This window comes from Hemiscyllium ocellatum, chromosome 2, assembly GCF_020745735.1.
Source record: "Hemiscyllium ocellatum isolate sHemOce1 chromosome 2, sHemOce1.pat.X.cur, whole genome shotgun sequence".
Lineage (NCBI taxonomy): Eukaryota > Metazoa > Chordata > Chondrichthyes > Orectolobiformes > Hemiscylliidae > Hemiscyllium > Hemiscyllium ocellatum.
In genome coordinates, this window is record NC_083402.1 from 151,077,185 (window position 1) to 151,102,469 (window position 25,285).

The 25,285-nt window shown below is 41.1% G+C and overlaps 1 protein-coding gene across 2 annotated transcripts in view; it reads right to left on the reverse strand.

Moving 5' to 3' along the window:
• LOC132825797 (fibrillin-2-like) overlaps nucleotides 1-25,285 on the reverse strand; it is a 327,149-nt gene that overhangs the window by 57,324 nt on the left and 244,540 nt on the right. For both annotated transcript variants that reach the window (XM_060841289.1, XM_060841280.1), the window contains exons 43-53: nucleotides 24,051-24,176; nucleotides 21,316-21,441; nucleotides 13,753-13,878; nucleotides 12,524-12,640; nucleotides 7,417-7,545; nucleotides 7,191-7,310; nucleotides 6,643-6,768; nucleotides 6,068-6,220; nucleotides 3,344-3,409; nucleotides 917-1,042; nucleotides 317-436 (exon numbers count right to left, since the gene is read on the reverse strand). In XM_060841289.1, coding sequence (XP_060697272.1) covers nucleotides 317-436; nucleotides 917-1,042; nucleotides 3,344-3,409; nucleotides 6,068-6,220; nucleotides 6,643-6,768; nucleotides 7,191-7,310; nucleotides 7,417-7,545; nucleotides 12,524-12,640; nucleotides 13,753-13,878; nucleotides 21,316-21,441; nucleotides 24,051-24,176 — 1,335 coding nt within the window. The remainder of the gene's footprint in view (nucleotides 1-316; nucleotides 437-916; nucleotides 1,043-3,343; nucleotides 3,410-6,067; nucleotides 6,221-6,642; nucleotides 6,769-7,190; nucleotides 7,311-7,416; nucleotides 7,546-12,523; nucleotides 12,641-13,752; nucleotides 13,879-21,315; nucleotides 21,442-24,050; nucleotides 24,177-25,285) is intronic.

A 25,285-nucleotide genomic window follows, 5' to 3' on the forward strand; every position in this document is an offset into this window, starting at 1 on the left:
CTAGTCCTTTTAGGGATAACTAGTAATTTGTTTAGCCAGCACAGACTGAATGCCTTACGCACTCACTATGGCTGATGTCCAAATCACTTCACCTCCATACTTCTCAGCAGAGACTTGGAGAGTGCTAAAAAAATGCAAATAGCTTTTAATCCAGAAAATCAGCCAAAAGTTTCTGTTTTGAGATGGATTCCCACCTCACAAAAGATGCGCCAGACTTCTGCAATAACAGGAAGTGCTAGACATTGGCCCTAAACTTACAACTTGTTGTACATTGCCAGCTGTTCATTGATCGTTGAAGTCACTGCTTACTTCTTACCTTCACAAGTCATCATTGGACCTGGTTCAAAACCTTCATCACAGCTGCATTCAAACCCACCAATCACATTGGTGCAAGTGCCATTACCACAGGGATTACCAATGGAGCATTCATCAGTGTCTGTTTTCATGGAAAAGCAACAAGTTATTTGCTGTGACAATAAACCTCAAATTTCATTAACAATACTTCAAAGCTGCTATTTACTCTAATATTATAACATTATAATAGAAAGATTCCAAGTGTACATCTCAAACACTAACTGGGTTACACACCAGAATCTGGAGAAGTACAGCATTATTGTAATACATACAACACGAATAGTAGTAGCATATGAAACAACAGATATGTAATTTTAGCTGGCATATAGGGATACATTTTGACTTTTAGTAGGGTCCGAAAACCTGCAGTGGCCAATCAGCTGACCATTCTGCACCCTCCCCAATTTTACCAACAACAAAGCCACTGTAGAGGATATGTCAACCAAATTGGCATAATGGTGGCTGATCCATAGCCACTAGTTTCCACTCTTGTCAAAAGTGAGTCTGACCCATTATTAATTTTTAAAAATGATTCTGTAATAACTAATAATAAGATCCGTACCGGCACAATTAACTCCACTGTAATCCAGGTTGTATCCCATTGGGCATTCACATCGGAACGATCCATCTGTGTTGATGCAATGGCCGTTTGAACAGATCCCAGGGTTCTCCCAACATTCATTAACATCTAGAATGCAAAACACAAGGTTCATTCAAAATAAACCAAATTAATTAATTTGTACAACTTCATATTGAATGTACAAGTTGAATCTGTTTCAGGATTTTTTCAAACATTGATGTATTCCCAGATTCATGGTGGAATTGATACAAAGTTTGTTTAGTTTTGTGTTCTTTTTCCAAACATTTTCCTGAAATGTTAGATTAAATAGTGTGATAGATGTTTGCTTACCATGCAGTGTTGCCCTTTCAACCTCAATGTGTACATGCAAAGCAAATGAAAAGCCTCACTCTAAACTAACATTTATCAAATAACCACAAACACCATGGTATATGTGTAAATACTCTTCCATTCAATTCTCTTTTTATACTGTAAAAGAAATCACTAACCTGAAACATTAGCTCCATCTCTCTCTACTCAGATATTTAAAAAATCACACAACACCAGGTTATAGTCCAACAGGACCATAACCTGGTATAGGGTGTAGGTTTGTTCGCTGAGCTGTAGGTTTGATACCCAGACGTTTCATTACCTGGCTAGGTAACATCATCAGTGGCGACCTCCAAGTGAAGCGAAGCTGTTGTCTCCTGCTTTCTATTGATATCTTTCTCCTGGATGGGGTTCCTGGGGTTTGTGGTGATGTCATTTCCTGTTCGTTTTCTGAGGGGTTGATAGATGGCATCTAGATCTATGTGTTTGTTTATGGCATTGTGGTTGGAGTGCCAGGCTTCTAGGAATTCTCTGACATGTCTTTGCTTAGCTTGTCCCAGGATAGATGTGTCGTCCCAGTCGATATGGTGGGGGTTTTTTCATCCGTGTGTAGGGCCACGAGGGAGAGAGGGTCGTGTCTTTTTGTGGCTAGCTGGTGTTCATGTATCCTGGTGGCTAACTTTCTTCCTGTTTGTCCTACGTAGTGTTTGTGGCAGTCCTCGCTTGGAAATTTGTAGATGACGTTGGTTTTGTCCATGGGTTGTACTGGGTCTTTTAAGTTTGTTAGTTTTTTTTGAGAGTGTTGGTGGGTTTGTGTGCTACTAGGATTCCGAGGGGTCCTGGTAGTCTGGCTGTCATTTCTGAAACCTCTTTGATGTATGGTAAGGTGGTTAGGGTTTCTGGCTGTGTTTGGTCTGCTTGTTGTGGTTTGTTCTTGAAGAATCTTGATAGATTCCATCTATCAACCCCGCAGAAAACGAACAGGAAATGACATCACCACATACCCCAGGAACCCCCAACCAGGAGAAAGATATAAATAGAAAGCAGGAGACAACAGCTTCGCTTCACTTGGAGGTCTCCACTGATGATGTTACCGAGCCAGGTAATGAAACGTCTGGATATCAAACCTACAGCTCAGCGAGCAAACCTACACCCTAAACCTCAACCGGAGCTACAAACCTTCACAAACCTTATTATAACCTGGTGTTGTGTGATTTTTTAACTTTGTACACCCCAGTCCAACACCGGCATCTCCAAATCATGACTACTCAGATATTGCCAGGTTTGCTGCATATTTCCATTATTTTACATTGTATTTCAAAATTTTAGTGTCCACTGCATTTTGGACTTCCATTCTTACATAGCAAAATTCTTAGAACGGCATTATATCAAGTGTTAACCCCTGAGTGGTACTGAGTTTCTAGTTTTATTTCCTCATTGAAATCAACATTCAGGAAGGGGAAATATGGCACTACAGTATAAAGATAATGGAGGTCAGGAATTGACAGCTGTGTTTATCCCATCTAATGAGGAGAACAGTATATAATGTGGAATGATACCATAGTAAAAGTTATGGTTATCGTGCAGGTATTTTAACACCTTTTAAGTCATGCTTCTGATTAGGGTACTTCATACTGAAAACATTTCCTGACAAATTGTTATTTGCTTAGACTTGAAAAATAAAGTGCTAATTAAAGGTTACGAGCCTGTTTTTAATTTTGTAACAGGCAAAAATAGTTACTGGAATAGTTAGCTGACAAGCAGAACTCAGTATATGCCTTCACTTCATACATGCCACAGCCCCATCCAGCAGTAACTCAAGATTAAGCTGACTAATGTACCACTCAATGAGTGCAACTGTTGTATAATAGTTTGATAAATACAACTACTCCCACTGTACTTCCATTTAAATGCAGAAGTGACTTCACAGATCTTAGCTCAATATATGCAGTGAATAATCTTTACACCTCCAAAACCTTAACTAACTGCAGCCCTGACCCTTACACGTTTGACCATGCTGTCAATCTCACAATCTAGATCATTAGATCAACAATCACAATGTACAATAATACAATGTTGTCCTTATGTGACTATTTTTACCTTCACGGGATTCTCCAATGCCAGGGATTGTACCGTGGCCAAATGGACAAAGATCTTGGAAAGCAACTGCAAAAGAAGCAACATTCATTTTTAAAAGTATTGCGACTCATAAAATGCATTGGAAAATTGAAATTATTTCTTTTTTAGGACTGTTTGCATAAATTAAATCTAAATCAAAATGGGTAAATTCATGAAGTATTATTATGTATTTGTTGGTTCATAGACAATGACTTCTCTGTATAATTTCATGATCTAGGTATATCATAGTACATAGCAGGAATGGAAGACCACTGATTGTTAAAACAGTTTTCAAAATATATGAACAATTTGGACTGTCCATCTTTAAAAGGGAAAAGTAAAGGGAATGCTCATTGAAGCAAAAGGTAACAGCAAACAGGAGAGTAAAGACATAGCAAAAAAAACAATACCTGAAACTATAAAAGAGTCCACAAGTTCCAAAAAAAATGAAAAAAATCAGCCACTGGGTGAGAAAGTTCTGCTTCACACAGACAGTGAGTTACTGATGAAGTGAGTTTTTAGATAATACAGTGCGAGTGAAAATCCTGGAACCACTTAATGATGCTTTTGTTGATGGTCTTTCTGGAAAGATGAACCATTTTTTAAAAAAAAATCATTCATGGGATGCAGCATTGCTGGCTGGGCCACATTTCTTGCTGATTGTTCACCTCCCTTCAGTTGGTGGCTTTGAGCTGTCTTCTTGAATAACTGCAGTCCAGGAGATCTAGGTACACTCACGGGGCTGGGAGGGAGAGAGCTCCAGCAATACTGAAGGAACAATAATATTTTTCTAACTCAGGATTGGGAATGGTTTGGATGAGAACTTGATATTCCATGACTCTATCACCTTGTGATTCTAGGTGGTAGAGTTCACAGTTTGGAGAGTGCTGTCTAAGGAGTCTTGGTGAGTTTCTGTAGTGCACCATGTAGATGGTACACACTGGTACTTTCATGCATCTGTGGTGGAGTGAATGAATGTTGAAGGTGGGGTATGGAGTGCCAACCGAGTGCGCTATTTTGACCTGGATGCTGTCAAGCCTCTCGAGTGTTATTGCAGCTAAGTTCATCTAGGCTACTGGATTCCATCATAGTATTGCCTTGTGCCTTATGGATAGGCTTTGCAGAGTCTGAAGATGAGTTACTTGCTGTATAATTCAAAATCTCTGACCTGTTCTTGTAGCCACTGTATTTATGGAGCTGATTCCATTTAGTTCCTGGTCAATGTTAATCACCAGCATGTTGATAGTAGGAATGAAGAGATGGTAGTGCATTGAATGTAAAAGGGGAGATGGTATGAATCTCTCTTGCTTGAGATCATCATTGCCTAGCACTTGTGATATGAATAGTACTTGCCGATTATCAGCTCAAACCTGGACATTGTTCAGATTTCAATGCATATGGCAACAGACTGCTTCAGCATTTGAAGAATTGTGAATAATACTGAACTTGTGCAATCATCAATAAACATTCTCACTTCTAACCTTATGGTGGAGAGAAGACCATTGGTGAAGAACTGAAGATGTTTTGGACCTACCCTACTACTCTGGAATACCTATGGTGATATCCTGGGACTGGGTTGATTGACCTCCAACAACTATTTTCCTTTTCTAGGTCTGACTCCAAGCAGTGAAAAGTTTGCCCCATGATTTCCACTGACTCCCGTGTTGCCAGGCCTCCTTGATGTTGCAATCTGTCAAATGACGTGTTGGGTAATTGCTGCTCTTCCTCATCCCTGTCTATTTTTTAAATTTGTAAACTTGTCACTGGATATTGAAAATATCCAAGAGATTACATTATTTGCATAGATAAAAATCATGTGGAATTATGTAGACAAATTCCCAATTGCAGTTACAGAGTCACAGAGGAAAACAGCTCAGAAACAATTGGTCCAACCTGCTCGCACAGATCAGATTTCCAAACCCAATCTAGTCCCATTTGCCAGCACTTGGCACATATTCCTCTAAACCCTTCCTATTCATGTACCCATCCAGATGCCTCTTAAATGACATAATTGTACCCACCTCCACCACTTCCTCTGGCAGCTTGTTCCACACATCCACCACCCTCTGCAATTAAAGTTGCCCCTCAGGTCCCTTTTAAATCTTTCCCCTTTCACTTTAAACCTATGCCCTCTAGTTTTGGACTCCCCCATACTTGGGAAAAGACCTTGGCTATTCATGCTATCCATGTCCCTTATGATTTTAAATACCTCTAAGAGGTCACCCATCAGCCTCTGATGCTCCAGGGAGAATAGCCCCAGTTATACAGCATACCAAATGCCTTCTTCATCACCCTGTTTACCCATGACTCCACTTTCAAGGAACTACACACTTGCACCCCCTCGGTCTCTTTATATAAGTTTTGCTCTAGTTTGCCTTACCAAAATGCAGCACCTCACATTTATCTAAATTAAACTCCATCTGCCACTCCTCAGCCTATTGGCCCATCTGATCAAGGTCCTGGTGTACTCTTGAGATAACTTTCTTCGCTGTCCACTACATTAATTTTGGTATCCCTAATCAGTCCTTGCCTTTCCAAATTAATGTAAATCCTGTCCTTCAGAATCAGATATGCAAGGCTGGATGTTGAAGTATACTAAGAGGGATACATTTAGGTTCCTCCTCAAATACTTCTACTAAAATTAAGGTTACGTAAGATTTGTGAGCTAAACTTGGCATGGTGTGATGTGAAGACAATGTGCTTTACCTTCTCCGTCCTTAGGGCAGAGTTCACAAGGATCTCCCCATCCCTCTCCTGGCATTTTACTGCAACAACATTTTGCTTTGGTTGTATTGGCAGGTTTCGCCACTGAACACTTTCCATTCTCAAACTTGGTGAAGCAGAAGCTTTTGCGTGTATCTACGGGAGACAAATCAATTTGGTGTCAATTTCAGGCCAGACCAATGAGAAGGCATTTTTTCCACATCATACACAAATGAAAGCATTGGCTATGTGAAAGATGAAGCTAGCAGACCTTTAGTGCTAATGTCTTTAAACACACGTACTTGAAAGTTCTCCAAAGTCGAAGATTAGTTGAAGTCCTGAAGAAATGGTTAAAAATGAGAATGCAGTTGGAGAATTGAAGAAGCTAATGTCAATTCAGTGACATCTGGCGAACAGTTTGTTCTAATTTCACAAGAATCTCAATCTTTTTGATATCCTTATACACCATCTGCCTTTTCTAAAAAGGAAACCTTGGAGAGGTATACACAACAAGAGGGTATGTCTCCCAGGGAAGAATTTTACAATCCATGATAACAAATGTCCAATAATAGACTCACCAAAGCATCTACGTCCATTCTCTGAGAGAATAAATCCCGGCCGGCAAACACATTGGAAACTGCCAGCGGTGTTTTCACAATTACCAAACAGGCAGATATTTGGATCTTCTTCACATTCATTAATATCTGCAGAACAGCAAGTAGTATTTGTTTGAGTAACAGACATGCATTGTGTACTGTGTTCCATACGCTGTGCAGTTTTTGGATAAAGAAAAGGATATGAAAGGAAGTCACTTTCCCAATGAGCTCTCAATGAAATGTCATTCAGTGAAGTTTCATTCATTCAGAGCTGGTAAGTTATTTTCTCAGTAAGCAAATGAAACGCCTACAGAAAGTAACCTAAAATACTCAAAGTAATTCTTTAAGTTAATTGAATGTTGACAAAATTCTCAGCAATAAAACTATAAAAACATGATTCAGATATAATTGTCACATTTTAAATCTTGTATGTACCATTTATTCAAATTTGAAATTACATGATCACCCTAAGATAGATGAGCCTTTTTTGCAGTCAATGACTCCAGTATATAGAAATTACAGATTCTCACCGATACAGTTTTCATTTTGCACTTCGTATCCTGAAGGACAGATACATCTATATGAACCATCGAGGTTTTGGCAGGTCCCAGGGGCACATGATCCAGGAACTAACAAACATTCATTGATATCTATGAGGAAAATAAACCGAAATGAATTTACAGTCCTTGTGAAGAGCCAAAATATCATTTCCAAGATCTTGAAAGCCAGTTGCAAGATAACTATTGACACACTCACCCATACAGTTCTTCTTGTCAGGTGTAAGCTCATAGCCATCCTGACAAAAACAATGGAAGGAGCCAATGCTGTTAAAACATTGTCCATTTCGACAGACTTGACCAAACAGAGTGGCACATTCATCAATATCTGAGGGTATGAGAAAGAATATATTTAGTTGAAGATTAAGCATTTACTCTTATTTATGAGTTAAGTTTCTAACCAGTTCAGTTAGCTATGCAACATAATTAAAATGTGAAACACAGATAGGAATCTCAAGTGCAGGTTTAATTTCAAATTTCAGTCATCTAATGTTTGCACACTGAAAAAGTAAACTTGAAATTCTCGTCAGACAATCATGGAGGCCACAGGTGAAGATGTTTGTTAACTAGATTATATCTTCTGGCCTGAAGTGTGTGGTAGTAATACCATTTGTGGTAGTTACAATAGGAACCGTGGGAGGAAAGCCAAGCAAAAATGCAACAGCCAACAAAAAGCAATTGGTTTTTGAATGCAAAGTAACGTACAGTCACAGTGACTGGAAAATTACGAACAGTAAAAATGGCTGGGAAATATCTTGGTCCTGTTCTTGCGGTGTTATGCAGCAGAAACCCTGTTTATAGAACATAGAACAGTACAGCACAGAACAGGCCCTTCAGCCCACGATGTTGTGCGGACCACTGATCCTCATGTATGCACCCTCAAATGTCTGTGACCATATGCATGTCCAGCAGTCTCTTAAATGTCCCCAATGACCTTGCTTCCACAACTGCTGCTGGCAAAGCATTCCATACTCTCACAACTCTCTGTATAAAGAACCCGCCTCTGACCTCCCCTCTATACTTTCCTCTAACCAGCTTAAAACTATGACCCCTCGTGTTAGTCATTTCTGCCCTGGGAAATAATCTCTGGTTATCGACTCTATCTATGCCTCTCTTTATCTTGTATACCTCAATTAGGTCCCCTCTCCTCCTCCTTTTCTCATATGAAAAAAGTCCGAGCTCAGTCAACCTCTCTTCATAAGATAAGCCCTCCAGTCCAGGCAGCATCCTGGTAAACCTCCTCTGAACCCTCTCCAAAGCATTCACATCTTTCTTATAATAGGGCGAGCTGAACTGGACGCAATATTCCAAGTGCGGTCTAATCAAAGTTTTATAGAGCTGCAACAAGATCTCTCTATGCAGGGACCGACTGCCCATGCAGTGAAGCAATTCCTTCAGAGTAGGAACAGCTCTGAGGAATTTCTCACACAATAACAACAGACATTTATTGAGGATCGTTTCTTCAGCAAGCATTGCAATCACTGCACAAGACCGTGAAACATATTCCTCTATATTGTCCGATCAAGCCAAGGTTGTTGCCAACAGGGAAGAATAGAAAGATAGGTTTTACATTTTCACTGCTCCTATCATCCTGATACATTGCAATGCTATAAAAGATATATGGTTTCAGGATATATTTGTTTTGGGAAGGAATAAACAGCTTGTCATAGTTTACTGCAACAAATTATTTTTGAGTCCTAAAAACTGCAATGTTTAACCTTCCTATTTTAGTTAAGAATTTATACAATTAGTTTATACAACTATTCCTCGTCATAAAATTCCACCATTCCCTCAGTCATTCTGTTTGTCCCATATTCTAGCCTTTTAGAGTTCATAAAGCAATCCTATCAGTTATAGGTTTCATGTGCTTTATGTGGATGTATTTATTTTCAAAATTGCTAGTCTTGATAACATATGGGCCTTAAAACTGGGTTTGCACATACTCACCTTCCTCTGACTGCAAATATTCCTTGCTGTTTATTTCTGGCAAGTTTCCCAGCAGAGTCCTAGACAATCAGCAACATTCCTCCTGTACTCTTCCAGGAGGAGGCGCTGTGTAATTGAAGGAACCAAAGAATTTGTATCATTGATAGTCACAGGCGAGGTGCCGGGAGACTGGAGGTTGGCAAACATGGTGCCACTGTTTAAGAAGGGTGGTAAAGACAAGCCAGGGAACTATAGACCAGTGAGCCTGACCTCAGTGGTGGACAAGTTGTTCGAGGGAATCCTGAGGGACAGGATGTACATGTATTTGGAAAGGCAAGGGCTGATTGGGGATAGTCAACATGGCTTTATGCATGGAAAATGATGTCTCACAAACTTGATTGAGTTTTTTGAATAAGTAACAAAGAAGATTGATGAGGGCAGAGCAGTAGATGTGATGTATACAGACTTCAGTAAGGCGTTCAACAAGGTTCCCCATGGGAGACTGATTAGCAAGGTAAGATCTCATGGAATACAGGGAGAACTAGCCATTTGGATACAGAACTGGCTCAAAGATAGAAGACAGAGGGTGGTGGAGGAGGGTTGTTTTTCAGACTGGAGGCCTGTGACCAGTGGAGTGGCTTGTACAATTGCAACATTTAAAAAGCATCTGTATGGGTATATGAATAGGAAGGGTTTGGAGGGATATGGGCCGGATGCTGGAAGGTGGGACTAGACTGGGTTGGGATATCTGGTCGGCATGGACGGGTTGGACCAAAGAGTCTGTTTCCATGCTGTACATCTCTATGACTCTATGACTCTAAAGGAAAATTATACTGATATGTCCTGAAGCCCCTGGAGGAGGTGGCTGTCTACATCACAGGGGTGATACAGCAGGACCTGCAGCTTTCCACATGGATAAAAATGCTAAAAGTGATGTCATGGTCCTTTCTCAGCTTCCAAATTTTCATCCTGATATCTGGGATGTAGTACAAACTGTGGACAGTGGAACCACAAACCTCTTGATTCCCATCCAAGCCCCCCTCTCACACTAATTCCCATTTCTCAGACACCTGATAAACACAGCCTGCTTCGTTACAGTAGCCTTACGAGAATGAAAGAGAGCAAAGAGCACAGTTTTGAGAAAGCAGCTCTGTCACATAATCTGAGAGTTGCAGTCTCTAGCTCAGGTACTTGTGCTGCACACTCTGTGGAGGATGGTATCGAGATGGGTATCATAACATGCTCAATCATACAGACGAGAGAACCCAAAGGCTGGGGTCAAGGATAGCTCTGTTGCTAGTTCACTAGAAGATGAGATAGCTGATGGACTCTTACACTCAAATGAGGATTTCAAAGGAGCTATGTATAAGAGCACATTGATGGGGTCTGTAGCAGTTTTGATTTACTGTTAAGTGCTATGCTTCATGCCTTGCAGAACGGCAGTTATGACACACAATGTTCTTTGGGTACAGCAGCTTTTTAAATTTACTATCTCACACTTTTTGCCAATTACTTGAGTTTAGTTCCTGTTTCTCTGTAAACACAACTAGATGTGACCAAATAACATGCAGTGAATAGACATGCACATAGTCAACTCCTCAATAATTGAACAATTATTGCCAAAAGGGGAACCAACTTGCCAACCAATCAGCACCCTTTTCCTTAAAATATAAATTGTGATCATATAAAATTTGGCATTCTGGTGTTTGTCATCAAGAACATTCTGGTGTTTCTCATCAAGAACATTCTGGTGTTTGTCATCAAGAACATTCTGGTGTTTCTCATCAAGAACATTCTGGTGTTTCTCATCAAGAACATTCTGGTGTTTCTCATCAAGAACAAGATCAAAAGTTTCAGCAACAGGTTTCTTTTTTTTAGCAATATTAAACCTCTGTGCTACCAAGCGATGGAGTGAGTGAGTCCCAGACCAAGGGACAGCGAGATGCTCGAGCACAGAGTTTACCCTCTCTCCAGCCTTTGCTTAATCTCTCGATCATGTTGAAGACCCAGAGGCTGTGTAGTTGTAGACTCCATGACTGTTATACATCACATGTGGACAGATCGCCCTCTCCCTGGCCTGCCCTGTCACCAACCTGGCAAATCCCCAGCACACTTAAGCACTTCCAAAAACTGTGCTGAGTACTTCTAGGCATTTAGCAATATATAACATCATTGAAAACACCACCTCACCTGCACTGTTTGGGTATTTGGCACCTTAATTCATATTAGTTCAAGGTGCAGAGAGAAAGTGAGGATCACAGATGCTAGAGATCAGAGTCGAAAAGTGTGGCACTGGAGAAGCACAGCAGGTCAGGCAGCATCTGAGGAGCAGGAGAGTCGACGTTTTGGGCATAAGCCATTTCTGATGAAGGGCTTTTCCAGTGCCACACTTTTCGACTTTGTTCAGAGTACAGATGCATTGCAATACTTCTTCTTGCAGAGCAATGTAAGAATATGTTGTATGTCTATTCACTTGCCAAGTTAAGAATCTTGGTGCTATTCTAGTCAGTTGGGCTCAGTGAGACTAGGATTGCATCTACTCACAAAACACGCCTTCACATGTCAGCTTCTGCCAACAGAACACCGTGCAGGAAGTGGTCAGCAAAGTGGGAGGGTCACAGAGGATGGCATAAGGCAACTACAAATGACAGTGTGTATGAGGTAATTACTTATCCATGACCTTTTCCTGATTAGCTCTTTGGTAGGGGATAGATTTCCATCAGCTAAAGCTTACATTAACAAGTCAATTCTAATCCCACTGCACAGCACTATATTTGGAGTATTGTGAGCAATACTGGGCCCCATATGTAAGAAAGGATGCACTGACCCTGGAGTGAATCCCGAGGAGGATCATGAGAATTATCCCAGTAATGAAAGGTTTAACATATGAGGAAGTTTTGATGACTCTGAGTTTATACTCAATGGACTCTATATGGGTGAGGGGGGAATCTGATTGAAACTTATAGAATACTGAATGGCTTGGACAGAGTGGATGTTGGGAAGATGTTTCCATTGGTTGGAGAGACTAGGACCTCAGAGTAAAGGGAAGACCTTTTAGAATGAAGGTAAGGAGAAACTTCTTCAGCTAGAGAGTAGGGAATCTATGGAATTCATTGCCACGAAAGGCTGTGGGGGCCTGGTCACTGAATATATTTAAACAGAGATAGATATGTTCTTGATTGCCAAGGGGACCAAAAGGCTACAGGGAGAAAGCAGGAAAATGGAGTTGAAAGACCTATCAGCCATGATTGAATGGTGGAGCAGACTCGATGGGCAGAATGGCTTAATTTCTGCTCAGATGTCTTATGGTGTTATGGTTTAAATTGCTATGTTACAGAGGTGAGAACGGAAATCTGATCAGTATCGGTCTTATGACTCACCCATGCAGTCATTATTGTGAGTTATCTCAAATCCTGGGAAGCAAAGACAATTGTACGATCCCACAGTGTTCTTGCAAGTTCCATTTCCACAAGGCTGTCGTTCACATTCATCAATATCTATAAATATGAAACCATTTGCTTAATACTAATCTGAATGTATATAAACATTGCTTTGAGCAAATTATATATATGCATAATGACTATGTTATAAACATACAAGAGCATATAGCTGATCCTAAATGTAAGATGCTCATTAAACGTTCTGCTCTCAGATCAGTGCTTTCAGACGTATTCCCTAGTGTGACCCTATTTGTTGTGATCTCTCGGTGTTGGGAAGGTGGAAAGGGAAGGAGGAAGAGATCTCTAAGAGCAGTGTTGGCCATTGCTGCCACAGACTCAGGACTCTACATTTCAGCTCATGTCCCCACTAGGTATCTCAACCTCCTCGATGGAAAGGCTATGATGCCTCGGCTATAAAGATAATATGGGGGCATTCTTGCTCTAACTCTCCGCAAGGTAGACTTTTCCAGAGGTAGGCCATTAAGTGGCCATTCATGAGTTTGTTGTTGGATGAACGTTGGAAATTTAGTCCCAATCAGTGGGTCAGCAGCCCCATTAGACGAGTTGCCACCATTGGATAGGAACAGAGGGGCACTTGAGGAGTCCTCTGTAAAGGTTAAAATTCAACAAAATAAACATTGTAAGGTTATCCTTTCAGAAGGCAATCCCCAGAGACCCCACAAGTGGGCAATTATTAATGCAGACTGCCTCTGTAAGAGATGGCCTTTCTCCCTAAGGTCAACCAGAGATTGGATAGTGTCACCTCCAGAGGGTAATGTTAGCTTTGGGGAAATTCCTCTTGGCCTGCCTTCACACCTGCACCTATGGGACCTGAACAATTTGCTTGATATTTCAGAGAGTCATTAACTCCAATAATTGGCCACAAAGGAAAATTAATATTGGCAATTGTTTATTTTGTCATAACATTGGTCTTTCAAATATATCTATTTTAAAAGAACTTTAATCAGCAAACTGTTACATTTTTCATTTATTAAGTTGCAGTCAGTTACATCTAGTTACCACAGGTGACTTTAGCTAATATCTAATAGACTCCTCAGTTAGTTTTTCAGTCTGGGTAACACTGGAAAGAGGGAAGCCTATAATCCAATAATGCTAACACTGTCAGTAATGCTTCAATAATGAAGCCAGCAGCTGAACATCTCACTTACCCATGCACATGGTCTGATCGGGAGTCTGCTTGAAGCCATTGTGGCAGGTACACCGATAACTTCCTTTCAGGTCAATGCAGTCACCATGACTACAGACATTTGGAATTTCCAGACACTCATTGCGATCTAAAGGAATCATAGAGTACACTTGCTATTAGCTGAAAGGCTGACATTCAAAATGTTATAAAGTTAAAAACAGAAGGTTGAATTTGTGTGGGGTTTCATCTGCTTTTAAAATCATTTCTATTGAATTTCTAAAGATCTCCTGATAAATGCGTGATGGATGATCTCAGAAACCCAACTCAACCTTTTTATTATTGTTAACTGCCATTCCATTTCAGCATAACAATTGATAATGCTTTAGCTTCCACCAAACCACACTGGCACACACTTGAAACAAATATAACATTGCTACTAACACAAAGGGTTGAAATCAGGCTGTGCAAATCAACCAGAATGTTCCGTGATGCACATTTAAAGTAATTTATTTTAACTTAGTTAACACTGTGTTCTTACTGATGGTGTAGAAATTTCAAACTGACATTTAATACTTTCTTGTGTGATATCTCACAAAACAATTTCAGTCTAAAAGATTACAATGAAATTTTAAGTCATTAATTTCCTCAAGTCCTCTATTTTTTTCCAAATAATTCTTTTTTTTTGCCCTTTACCACCTCACTGGTCTCTGAATTGCTGATTTCTGAATTACAACTATGAAAAATCACAGAGTGAGAAAGTGTAATGTGTTCCCTACAAAACTATTCATGATCGCAGCATTTATTGACTTTACTCTACCGTACTTGTCCCACTAGCTGAGAACTAAAAGAATCAAAACCAAAAGAACCGTGGATGTTGCAAAACAGGGACAAAAACAGAAATTGCTGGAAAAGCTCAGCAGGTCTGGCAGCATCTGTGGAGAGAAATCAGAGTTAACATTTCAGAGCCAGTGACTCTTCCTCAGAAACATTAATTCTGATTTCTCTGCACAAATGCTTCCAGATCTGCTGAGTTTTTCCAGTAACCTCTGTCTTTGACTATAAGAAGAAGACAGTTTACAAACGCAAAGTCAGCCTGTTGTTTATAGGGAGTGATATTAATGTTAGGATCTTATTCCTCATTTTCACTCTGTTTGCATCCAGCAGAACAAAACCACATCTGGTGCCATGGAGAACACCCTGTGATGACTGACAAATGCTAAAGACACAGTGTTGGTAACTGGCTATCAGACCCTGACACCGGAAGGGAGGAGAACTGGGAGTGAACGTGGGGTTGGTGATTGGAAACTAGGCAGGAGGAATGACATGATCGATAATTGGAAGGAAGGAATGATTGGTTTTGTCGGTAATCAACCGATCTTTGCACAAGTTTAATTGAGGGCTAGCACTCACATTCCTCCTATCCTATAAACAATGTCGTATAAGAACAAGGAGAGCAATAATGTAAAGGGACTCAGGTTTAGCCAAAATGGTTTTGGAAGTCTGATTCCAGAAATCCCACCCATGGTCCAGGCACCATCAGAGGGAGATGGAGGCAGGGGAGCAGGTCTGTTAGGGGAGCAGGACTGTTAGGGGAGCAGGTCTGTTAGGGGAGCAGGATTGTTAGGGGAGCAGGACTGTTAGGGGAGCAGGACTGTTAGGGGAGCAGGACTATTAGGGGAGCAGGACTGTTAGGGGAGCAGGACTGTTAGGGGAGCAGGACTGTTAGGGGAGCAGGTCTGTTAGGGGAGCAGGACTGTTAGGGGAGCAGGATTGTTAGGGGAGCAGAACTATTAGGGGAGCAGGACTGTTAGGGGAGCAGGACTATTAGGGGAGCAGGACTGTTAGGGGAGCAGGACTGTTAGGGGAGCAGGATTGTTAGGGGAGCAGGACTGTTAGGGGAGCAGGACTGTTAGGGGAGCAGGATTGTTAGGGGAGCAGGACTATTAGGGGAGCAGGTCTGTTAGGGGAGCAGGACTGTTAGGGGAGCAGGATTGTTAGGGGAGCAGGACTGTTAGGGGAGCAGGTCTGTTAGGGGAGCAGGACTGTTAGGGGAGCAGGTCTGTTAGGGGAGCAGGTCTGTTAGGGGAGCAGGACTGTTAGGGGAGCAGGATTGTTAGGGGAGCAGGACTATTAGGGGAGCAGGATTGTTAGGGGAGCAGGACTGTTAGGGGAGCAGGACTATTAGGGGAGCAGGACTGTTAGGGGAGCAGGACTGTTAGGGGAGCAGGATTGTTAGGGGAGCAGGACTGTTAGGGGAGCAGGACTATTAGGGGAGCAGGACTATTAGGGGAGCAGGATTGTTAGGGGAGCAGGACTGTTAGGGGAGCAGGTCTGTTAGGGGAGCAGGTCTGTTAGGGGAGCAGGTCTGTTAGGGGAGCAGGACTATTTGCAGGTCATTATTTCACAGATATACATAAAAGTGTGGCTACTTTCAAGCAGATATACTAGTGGGATGTCCAAAATATGACTCCTGAGCTTGAAACAATTCAGCAACAATTCCAAAACGGCTGGAATCATTTGCAGAGGTCAGACATCCTTTTGGAAAGGTGGTTTCTCCTGTGGTTCTCTTAAACAAAGAGATGACAATGTGCAAAAATGGTCTCAATGAAATTACCAAGCTGTTTAGTGACATCGGTCCTTGGGTAGTGCTGAAGAACAGGGGAACCTAGGGATGCAGCTCCATAAGTCTTCAACATTATGTCATATATATCAGGGCGGTTAAAAAGGTGTTTGGCACACATGCCTTAATTGCTCAGTCCTTTAAGTATAGGAGTTAGGACGTTATGTTGAGATTGTACAGGACATTGGTGAGGCATCTTCTGGAGTACTGTGTCCAGTTCTGGTCACCCAGTTATAGGAAGGACATTATTAAGCTGGAGATGGTTTGAAAGAGATTTACCAGGATGTTGCTGGGTATGGAAGGATTGAATTATAAAAAAAGACTGGATAGGCTGGAACATTTTTTGCTGGAATGTAGGAGGTTGAGAGATGACCTGACGGAAGTTTATAAAATGATGAAAGGTGTAGGTAAAGTTAATGTTAGACTTTTCCCTAGGATGGAGAATTTCAAGAGTGGGGGTACTTTTTAAGGTGAGAGGAGAGGGATTTAAAAAGATTTGAGAGGAGAGGCAAACGTTTTACACAGAGGCTGGCTTATGTGTAGAATGTACTTCCTGAGAAGATGGTGGATGTGGGTACAATTATAATGTTTAAAAGACATTTGGATGGACACATGAATAGGAAAGGTTTGGAGGGATATGGGCCAGGAACAGGCAGGTGTCATTAGTTCAGTTTGAAGAGAATTGTTTCCGTGCTGTATGACTCTATAACTATATAATCTTGAAGGGTATCATTACATTATTAATGCTGCAGAACTGACCTTATCATTATCAAAGTTGGGGACTTGTAAAGTCACAGTTTCATTGACTGTTCCAAATCTTTGATATAGGGCTATGATTCCAAATATGCATTGTCATATGGGATTAAATACTTCAATTAATTTTTAAAATTACATTAAATACATTGAAAAGGTTTTAATGATTGAGTTTTTTTTAATAAATAGTATAGCTATCAATAGACATTTAGAACTTTATTTTAGCTCCTTTGAGCTTGGCTCTGGAGGTCTGCCCATGGGGATAATAGGTGAGTTGTCATGGAGCTTGTTAGGCCAAAGATAGGCAAGTGGGATGATGTGTTAGCATGTCTCAGCATTATGTTGACGTAGGGACTATGGAGGGGCATATAATGGCATGGAATGTATGGGTGGTGAATAGGGGTCATGAAGTTACATGAGTCAGCAAGGATGGGACATGGGGGAGGGGATTGATGGTGTTGGTGGAGGAGGGGATTGAGGGGTGAAGGATATGAGGGATAGAGGCATTTCTTTTATAGCTGGGACCAAGTCCCAGATGAAAGCTTTTCAGAGTCCACCTCAGTCCTGTGGCTGCCTCCAGTCTGTTTTTGGAGATGATGGGATCAATGCCCATTAACAACTGGCTCACAGAATGAAAATTAGAACATCCATCCCACTTCCCGCTGAGTCAGGTTAGTGGCAGAGGAATGTTCATGACTCTGTGCTCCCAGTTTGGAAATGAATATTTGGCCCTTATTTGTGGGATCCAGCTGCAATCGAAGAGTGTGGTGCTGGAAAAGCACAGCCAGTCAGGTAGTACCGAAGAAGCACGAGAGTCGATGTTTCAAGCATAATCCCTTCATCAGGAATGAGGCCAGTGGGCAAAGGGGGGAGGGGTGAGAGATAAATGGGACGGGGGCTGGGGGAAAGGTAGTTGCCAATGTGATCGGTGGATGGAGGTGGGGGGAAGAGGTGATAGGTCGGAGAGGAGGGTGGAGCGGATAGGTGGGAAGGAAGATGGACATTTAGGACTGTTCAAGAGGGTAGTGTCGAAGGTTGGATCTGGAATAAGGTGGGAGTAGGGGAAATGAGGAAACTGGTGAAATCCACATTGATCTTGTGTGGTTGGAGGGTCCCAAAACGGAAGATGAGGCGTTCTTCCTCCAGGCATCAGGTGGTTAGGGTTTAGTGGTGGAGGAGGTCCAGGACCTGCATGTCCATGGTAGAGTGGGGGGGGAGTTAAAGTGTTTGGCTACAGGGTGGTGGGGTTGCTTAGTGCGTGTGTCCAGAGATATTCATCAGAGATTGACACATGCACTAAACAATCCCACTGCTCTGTGGCCAAAGACTTTAACTCTCCCTCATACTCCACCAAGGACCTTCAAGTCCTGGGTCTCCTCTGCCGCTAAACTTTAACCACTAGATGCCTGGAGGAAGAATGCCTTACCTTCCACCTTGTGACCCTCCAACCACACAGGATCAATGTGGATTTCACCAGTTTCCTCATTTGTCCTTCCCCCACCTTATCCCAGATCCAACCTTCCAATTCGGCACTGCCCTCATGACCTGTCCTACCTGTCCTCCTTCCTTCCCACCTACCTGCTCCACCCTCCTCTCTGACCTATCACCCTCTCCCCACCTTCATCGATCTATCACATTCACAGCTACCTTCTGCCCAGCCCCATCCCCCTCCCATTTATGTCCCAGTCTCCTTGGGCCGCCCCCTCATTCCTGATGAAGAGCTTATGCTCGAAACGTCAACTCTCCTGCTTCTTGCTTGTTGCTGACCTGCTGAGCTTTTCCAGCACCACACTCTTCGACTCTGATCTCCAACAACTGCAGTCCTCACTTTCTCCTTGGATCTAGCTGCGCCCAGGAAGAGTAAATTTCAAGAAAGCCATGCAGGAAGGATCAATTTTAAATTGCTGTCAAAATATTAGGCAAGAGGTCTCAATTAAATATTACAACCTTGGAGCTGCTACTCCCAATCAAGTTGCTTTGACATTCCAATTTATTTTTCGGATAAAATTAAACCAATTAATGGTCAGTTTGTTTGGCACTCAGCAGGTCCAAGATAATAGGAAGAAAAATAGGGCAGATTGAGATAAACTGTATCCACAGGTTGGGGATTGGGGAACTAGGGGCATAGTCTGAGAATGAGGGTCAAACCGTTCAGGAGAGACATTTGGAAGTAGTTTTACACACAAGGAGTGGGAGAGGTTTGGAACTCTCTTCCACAAATAGCAGAGGATGCTGGATCAGTTGGTAATTTTAAATCTGAAAGAGATAGGTTCTTGTTAAGCAGAGGTATTAAGGGATATGGACCAAAGGCTGGAAAATGGAATTAGCCACAGATCTCATTGAATGGTGGAATAGGCTCAAGGGGCTGAATGGCCTCCCCCTGTTCCTATTAAACAATTATAATGAAATTTGGCTGGACAGCATCAAGTACAATCAGATCAGACTCTTTACTACTCACTCCTAAAGGATCATTGTAAAATACAACAGGCCCAAGGACATGGTGGACATCTTTTTCACAAAGACCAAAACTATTGATTCCGTTGGCTCTGTTGTTTCTCCAGTCCCAGCCTGCAATAGCAAACCGCTCCCCAGGCTCCCCCTACTGTGCTCTAAACCTTACTTCTTTCTCTGCAACCTCTCCATCATGATGTCATTTCTAAAATTGTCTGTCCTGCAAGACACAACTCCAGCTCCTCTGGCTGTATTCCCAATAAAATTCCTTCCATCCATTGTCAACTTCCATACCCAGCTGCCATTGGCATTCCCTATCCTTGCAAATTTGATTTTCCTTTTAAAACGTTACCTCTTAGTCTTTGCCACTTCATTTTAACTCCCCTTTGCTCTCAAAATATCAATCAATATCCTCTTTGATATTGTCCATGAAGCATTTCTCTCAGAATTCCTCTCAGCCTCTGAAATATTTTATACTGTTGGCCAATGTCCAATGTTGTTCAGATCAGAGAAACTGTCCTTGATAAGTAGCTAAAGCATGTCTAACAAAGGTTTCTCCTATTGTATCACCTGGCTCCTCTGCAGTGCTGTTGTTTCTGTGAGGATACCCCTGTGCCCTGTCCATGATCCATCATTGTCAACATGCTGCCCTTTGGTTGTACCTCACGCACACACCTTTCACATGCTCACTGATGATACACAAATCCCACCTCTCCACCACTTCACTTGCCCGATCCGTTGTCTCGATGTAGTCAGACTGCTTGTCTGAGATCAGTGTTGGGATTTCACTGAACACTGACTGTTTGTGCTCAGGCTTCTCCACTGAACTCGACCTGATCACCAATTTCAACTTGTCCTCTAGCAACTGTTGAAGTTTAAACCAGACTAATTGTAACTTTGGTGTCTTGGTCAAGTCTGTGATGAGCTTCTGATCACACATCTTCTCTATGAGAAAGACCACCCCTTCCACAGCCATGATATCACGTGCCTCTGCCTATAGCTCAGGGCAGCTGCTGCCGAAACTCTCATTTATTATTTCCAGCCAGAATAATTCCAATGATCTCTTGGCCATATTCCCATTCCTTTGTAGCTTCTTCAGAACTCCGCTGCCTGTATTATTTCTTACTCAATCATTACTGCAGTGACATGCTAACCCTGCCTCTGTCACTGACCTGACAAGTTCAAAATTCTCATCCTCATGGTTACATTCCCTTTTAGCTTCATTCACACTGCCTTTAAAATTTCACTCAATCCTATGAAGCCTATCCCACCAAATTTTCTGTTGTTCTCAAATGTGGATTCTTGTACATCCCACAGCCTCACCCACTTCCTTTGCATTCTCGACATATAATCACCCATCTCAGCTACAGACCCTGGAGTTTCTCTCCCTAAGCTCTCCTTCATAACAAACTCATTGACTAAGCTTTTGGTCATCCTTACTAACTCCTACGTCTTTGACTTGGTGCCTTCATTTTGACTATGCATCTGTGAAGCAATGTGAGATGATTTTCTGTGCTATTTCAATGCAAATCACAGTTGTAGCAATATACAAACAACATGTCCACCATCCTGCCTAATGACTGATATGGGTGTGGTTGGACTGGAATGATTCGCTCAACATCACCTTCTCAAGGGCAATTAGGGAGAGTTAACCACTGCTGGCCCAGCCAGTGACACTCACATTCCATGAGAGAATAAGAAAATCCAACAATGAAGCTGAATTTTCACCAGAAGCTGTTGTCTTACTGAATAAACTCTTACCAATGCAAGCTCCATTAGGTGCTAGTTTATATCCAGCAGAACATTCACAACGGTAACTCCCAGGAATGTTAATACAGTCTGCATTACGTTGACAAAGGTTGTCACCATTACTGCATTCGTCAATATCTGAAATAAAGGCAAAAATACCATTTGTAGTGTCTCAAAGTCTGAGTTAGAAGTAACAAAACACTGAAAAGTTAAGAAGATTAATGGAGATTGGAATGCTCAAAATGTAGCAGACTTCAATTAAAACAGAGCTTTATAACTAGAAATAGAATACAGTAAATAAAGTTGTTTTTATTTCATGTTCACCAAGTTCAAAATTAAATCTGGATATAAAAACAGTGTTACTGTAAATGGAGCAGACATTGTGACTCAGGCATGGGAATTTCATCCCAGATAAACTGGATGAGGGAACACAATCATTATGTTCGAACTAGGCTACTGGGGCATATCTAATAATGGGGCTTGTGTTCATTTAAACAAGACTTGGTTGCAGATATCAGATGGATGTTTTCCATTACAACTCATTGGTGAAGACACATGAATGTTTGGTATCTGTGACAGTCTTATCTAACAGCTGCACCTTTCCATCATGGCAAGTTATCATCAGGGAAATGAGCTGATCAGGAACAAAGGTGACTGATTGTTGAGGGAGAAGCTGGAAAAGAAAGCAATGAGTATGCTGTGAATTCGAGGAAAAGCAAAGGAAGGAAATCAGCAAAACTGGCAAATGATTTTCCAGAATGAAACAAGCATGGAACCTCAAATAAATGAAGATTCCTTCTTTGCATCTCCGAAAAGGCTGGTTATTGTTTCAGGATTAAGCTCTGGACGCCTAACATTTTTCCTAAGACCAAGATGGTTGGTGGTACATTTCTGCATTGTAATGAACTCTCGGATCAGCCTGTTGAATGGTGGAGCATGCTCGGAAGGCCGAATGGCCTGCTGCTGTTTCTATTTCTTAAGGTGTATACCTCCTGCTTGCCATAGTGGAGGCTTCGACATTTGACTGGCATGTGATAAACCTGGAGAATGTCATCATGTTGTGCTGTGTCACAGTCTGAATGCCCATGCTTTAACAGACATGCCTATATCATCATTGTATCTTATCACATTACTTGAGGGTCTAAAGATCTCATATGCCATCTTATCTGAGGGTCACCTGATCATGTGACACACTATTAGAACTGTGCTCTTCCTCTATTACAAATTGCCTTCTACTTACCCAGCTGCAAATGTGTTGCTGGTCAAAGCACAGCAGGTTAGGCAGCTACTTACCCAGACATTTAGGTGTCAGTGAATGTAAGATTGGTATACTTTGGTCAGCTGTAATAAATGTCTGTCTGATCCTTCAGTTCCATGATATCTATACCTCATCTTTTACATTATGAGGGATTCTGTAAGCATTGCTGCACCAGGTGAATATACTGCTGGAGGTAAAGCCCACATTAGAGTCATTAGGTCAGGAGGTTAACAGCTTAAGTACTGCACAGGTCTTCAGAAATAAAACAGGTTTAGGAGTGTTTTTGTCTTTCAGCATTAGAAGCTGACATAGGATTAACTTGCTGCATCGATAAAGCACATAATACTTGAGTGATGTGCATGAAATTAATTTCTGAGGGAGTCAATATTGTAGTCTTTTAAATATGTTTAGCAAGAGACAAACTATAGCTAGGAATTAAAATGAGCTCGATGAAGTAAGTGCTGGCTGTTCTTAATTTGTGGTGTTTTTCAGACAGACATATTGAACCCAGATTGCATTTTAATCATGTTTAAGGAAGTTTCAGTCTGAAATGTGATTAAGTGAATTAATTACACTGTAAAATATACAGGACATCTTCAATACAAATGTTTAGATCAGTGAGAAATATGAAATCATTTGGACACCAACAATAATATAACAAAAGGCAAACTTGGTCAAAATCTCCCATCATTGAAAAGTTTGTGAATAATTGCCTTTCTCCATTCTTTTTCACCATTTAATAAGACTGCTTTCTGAGAAACTGCAGGCTTTGTAGCTACATATTCAAATTGTTTTATTAAATTGAAAAACGTAACTTAAAAAGATTGTTACTTCTAATTTCATAACTAATTTAAAAATGTTTGTATTATGTTTCATGTGTAAAATATGGTTTTGGAATTGCACACAATGCTGAAATATGTCAAAAACTGATTAAACATTTGGATCATATTTTACAGTTTCTGCTAACAAATTATCCAAGCAGATTGACTGATTATCTTTAAGATTTTAAAAAATGGACAGGAAAATGTGTTAAATGCAACTGAAATGCTGATAATCAATCATTAGGTTGTAAAAGTCTTTCACACATATTTTAGTTTTGGTTAAACAGGAGAGTATTGAAGAAAACTTACCTTTCAACAACTTACTCAGGTTCCTTCAACAGCACCTTCCAAACCTGTGACCTGTATCCTCCAGACAAGGGCTAAAGATACAGAGGAACACTCCCACTGACTGGTCCCATTCCAAACCACATACCACCTTGATTTGGAATGATTTTGCCATTCCTTCCCTTACCGTGTTAAAATCCTGCAAATCTCCTCCTAACAACACATGAACTGCAGTGATTCAAGTCGGCAGTTCACTAACACTTTCTCAAGAGCACTCGAAAAAAATGAAATACGGCAATAGAACTCACAATTGTACATGATGTGAAAGTCAGATATAGCAGAAATCGATTTGAAGTTGGATCTTATAATGAACGTGACTATACCTTCACAGATGAGAAGCAAGTCATTGTAACTAAATCCCATTGGACATTCACATCGAAAGCTGCCAATCTGATTGATACAGACACCATTTGCACAAATCCCTGGAATTTTTCTGCATTCATCGATATCTAGTGGTAAGGAAATTAATAATTAGAGGTATACAATGCAATCGTTCATTGAGATTTATATTAAAATACATAGCTACGTCTGGATTGATTTGGTTTTTGTGAAATTAAAAAACAATCTACATAAGGAGGGCATCAGGTGAAATCAGACCCAGTTGTTTCTCATTTTCACATCTAATTTGAGGGACCAACTTTTGAGACTCGTGTGGTGCAGTGGCAGTGTCCTTACCTCCAATTCAGAAGGCTTATGTTCAAGTCCCAGCTGCTCCAGGGGTGTGTTATATCACCTCTGAACAAATTGATACGGAACTATCTACTGGAACATTGTCCCCTGCTCAATCGGCACCAGAAACATGTCTGACAGGGTATTGGTTTGGGTATTGTTAAGGCACCTTTGGAAATTGCCTTCACCAACTGTTTTAGAACACCACCCTTCATTTGAAGCTAGCAGAGTAAGGGTTCTCAACCAGTCTTTCTTCTGTTAGCCTCCTGTTCCTCACAGGCTGCTGCTGGTGTTACAAATGGCTCCAGTACTAGCTACACTATTATGATCATTTTGCCATATTCCTGCCTTTAACTTCATTAGTTAATTGAAATAGTGCATTCACTCTGATTCTAGACCATTGTACCTAACAATATCTGGTGACTGGAGGGAGAACATCAAAGAGATATGTACATTAATCACATAGAAGGAGCATTCTCATCAGATAATTTTCATAAAGCAGATTGCATTAACCAAGACAGAAGTTGCTGGAAAACTTTAGCAGATCTGGTAGCATCTGTGGAAAGAAAATGGAGTTATTGTTTTGGGTCCAATGACCCTTCTTTTCTCAGATGCTGCTGAGTTTTCCCAACAATTTCTGCTATTGCTTCAGATCCTCAGCATCTGCGGTTCTTGGTTTTATTTTAGTACAAACCTTTTCTATTTATTGACTAATTGTTTTTAAAAAGCTATTGTCTTAATGAGAAAATATCTCACGAACTAAATTTGGAATTGGAAGAGAACATAGAATGATACACACAAATTTATCAATAATAATATAAATTGTACAATGTTATATTCAAACATCACCTGCCCATTAAATTACTGGTTTTAAAGAAGTAAATCAAAA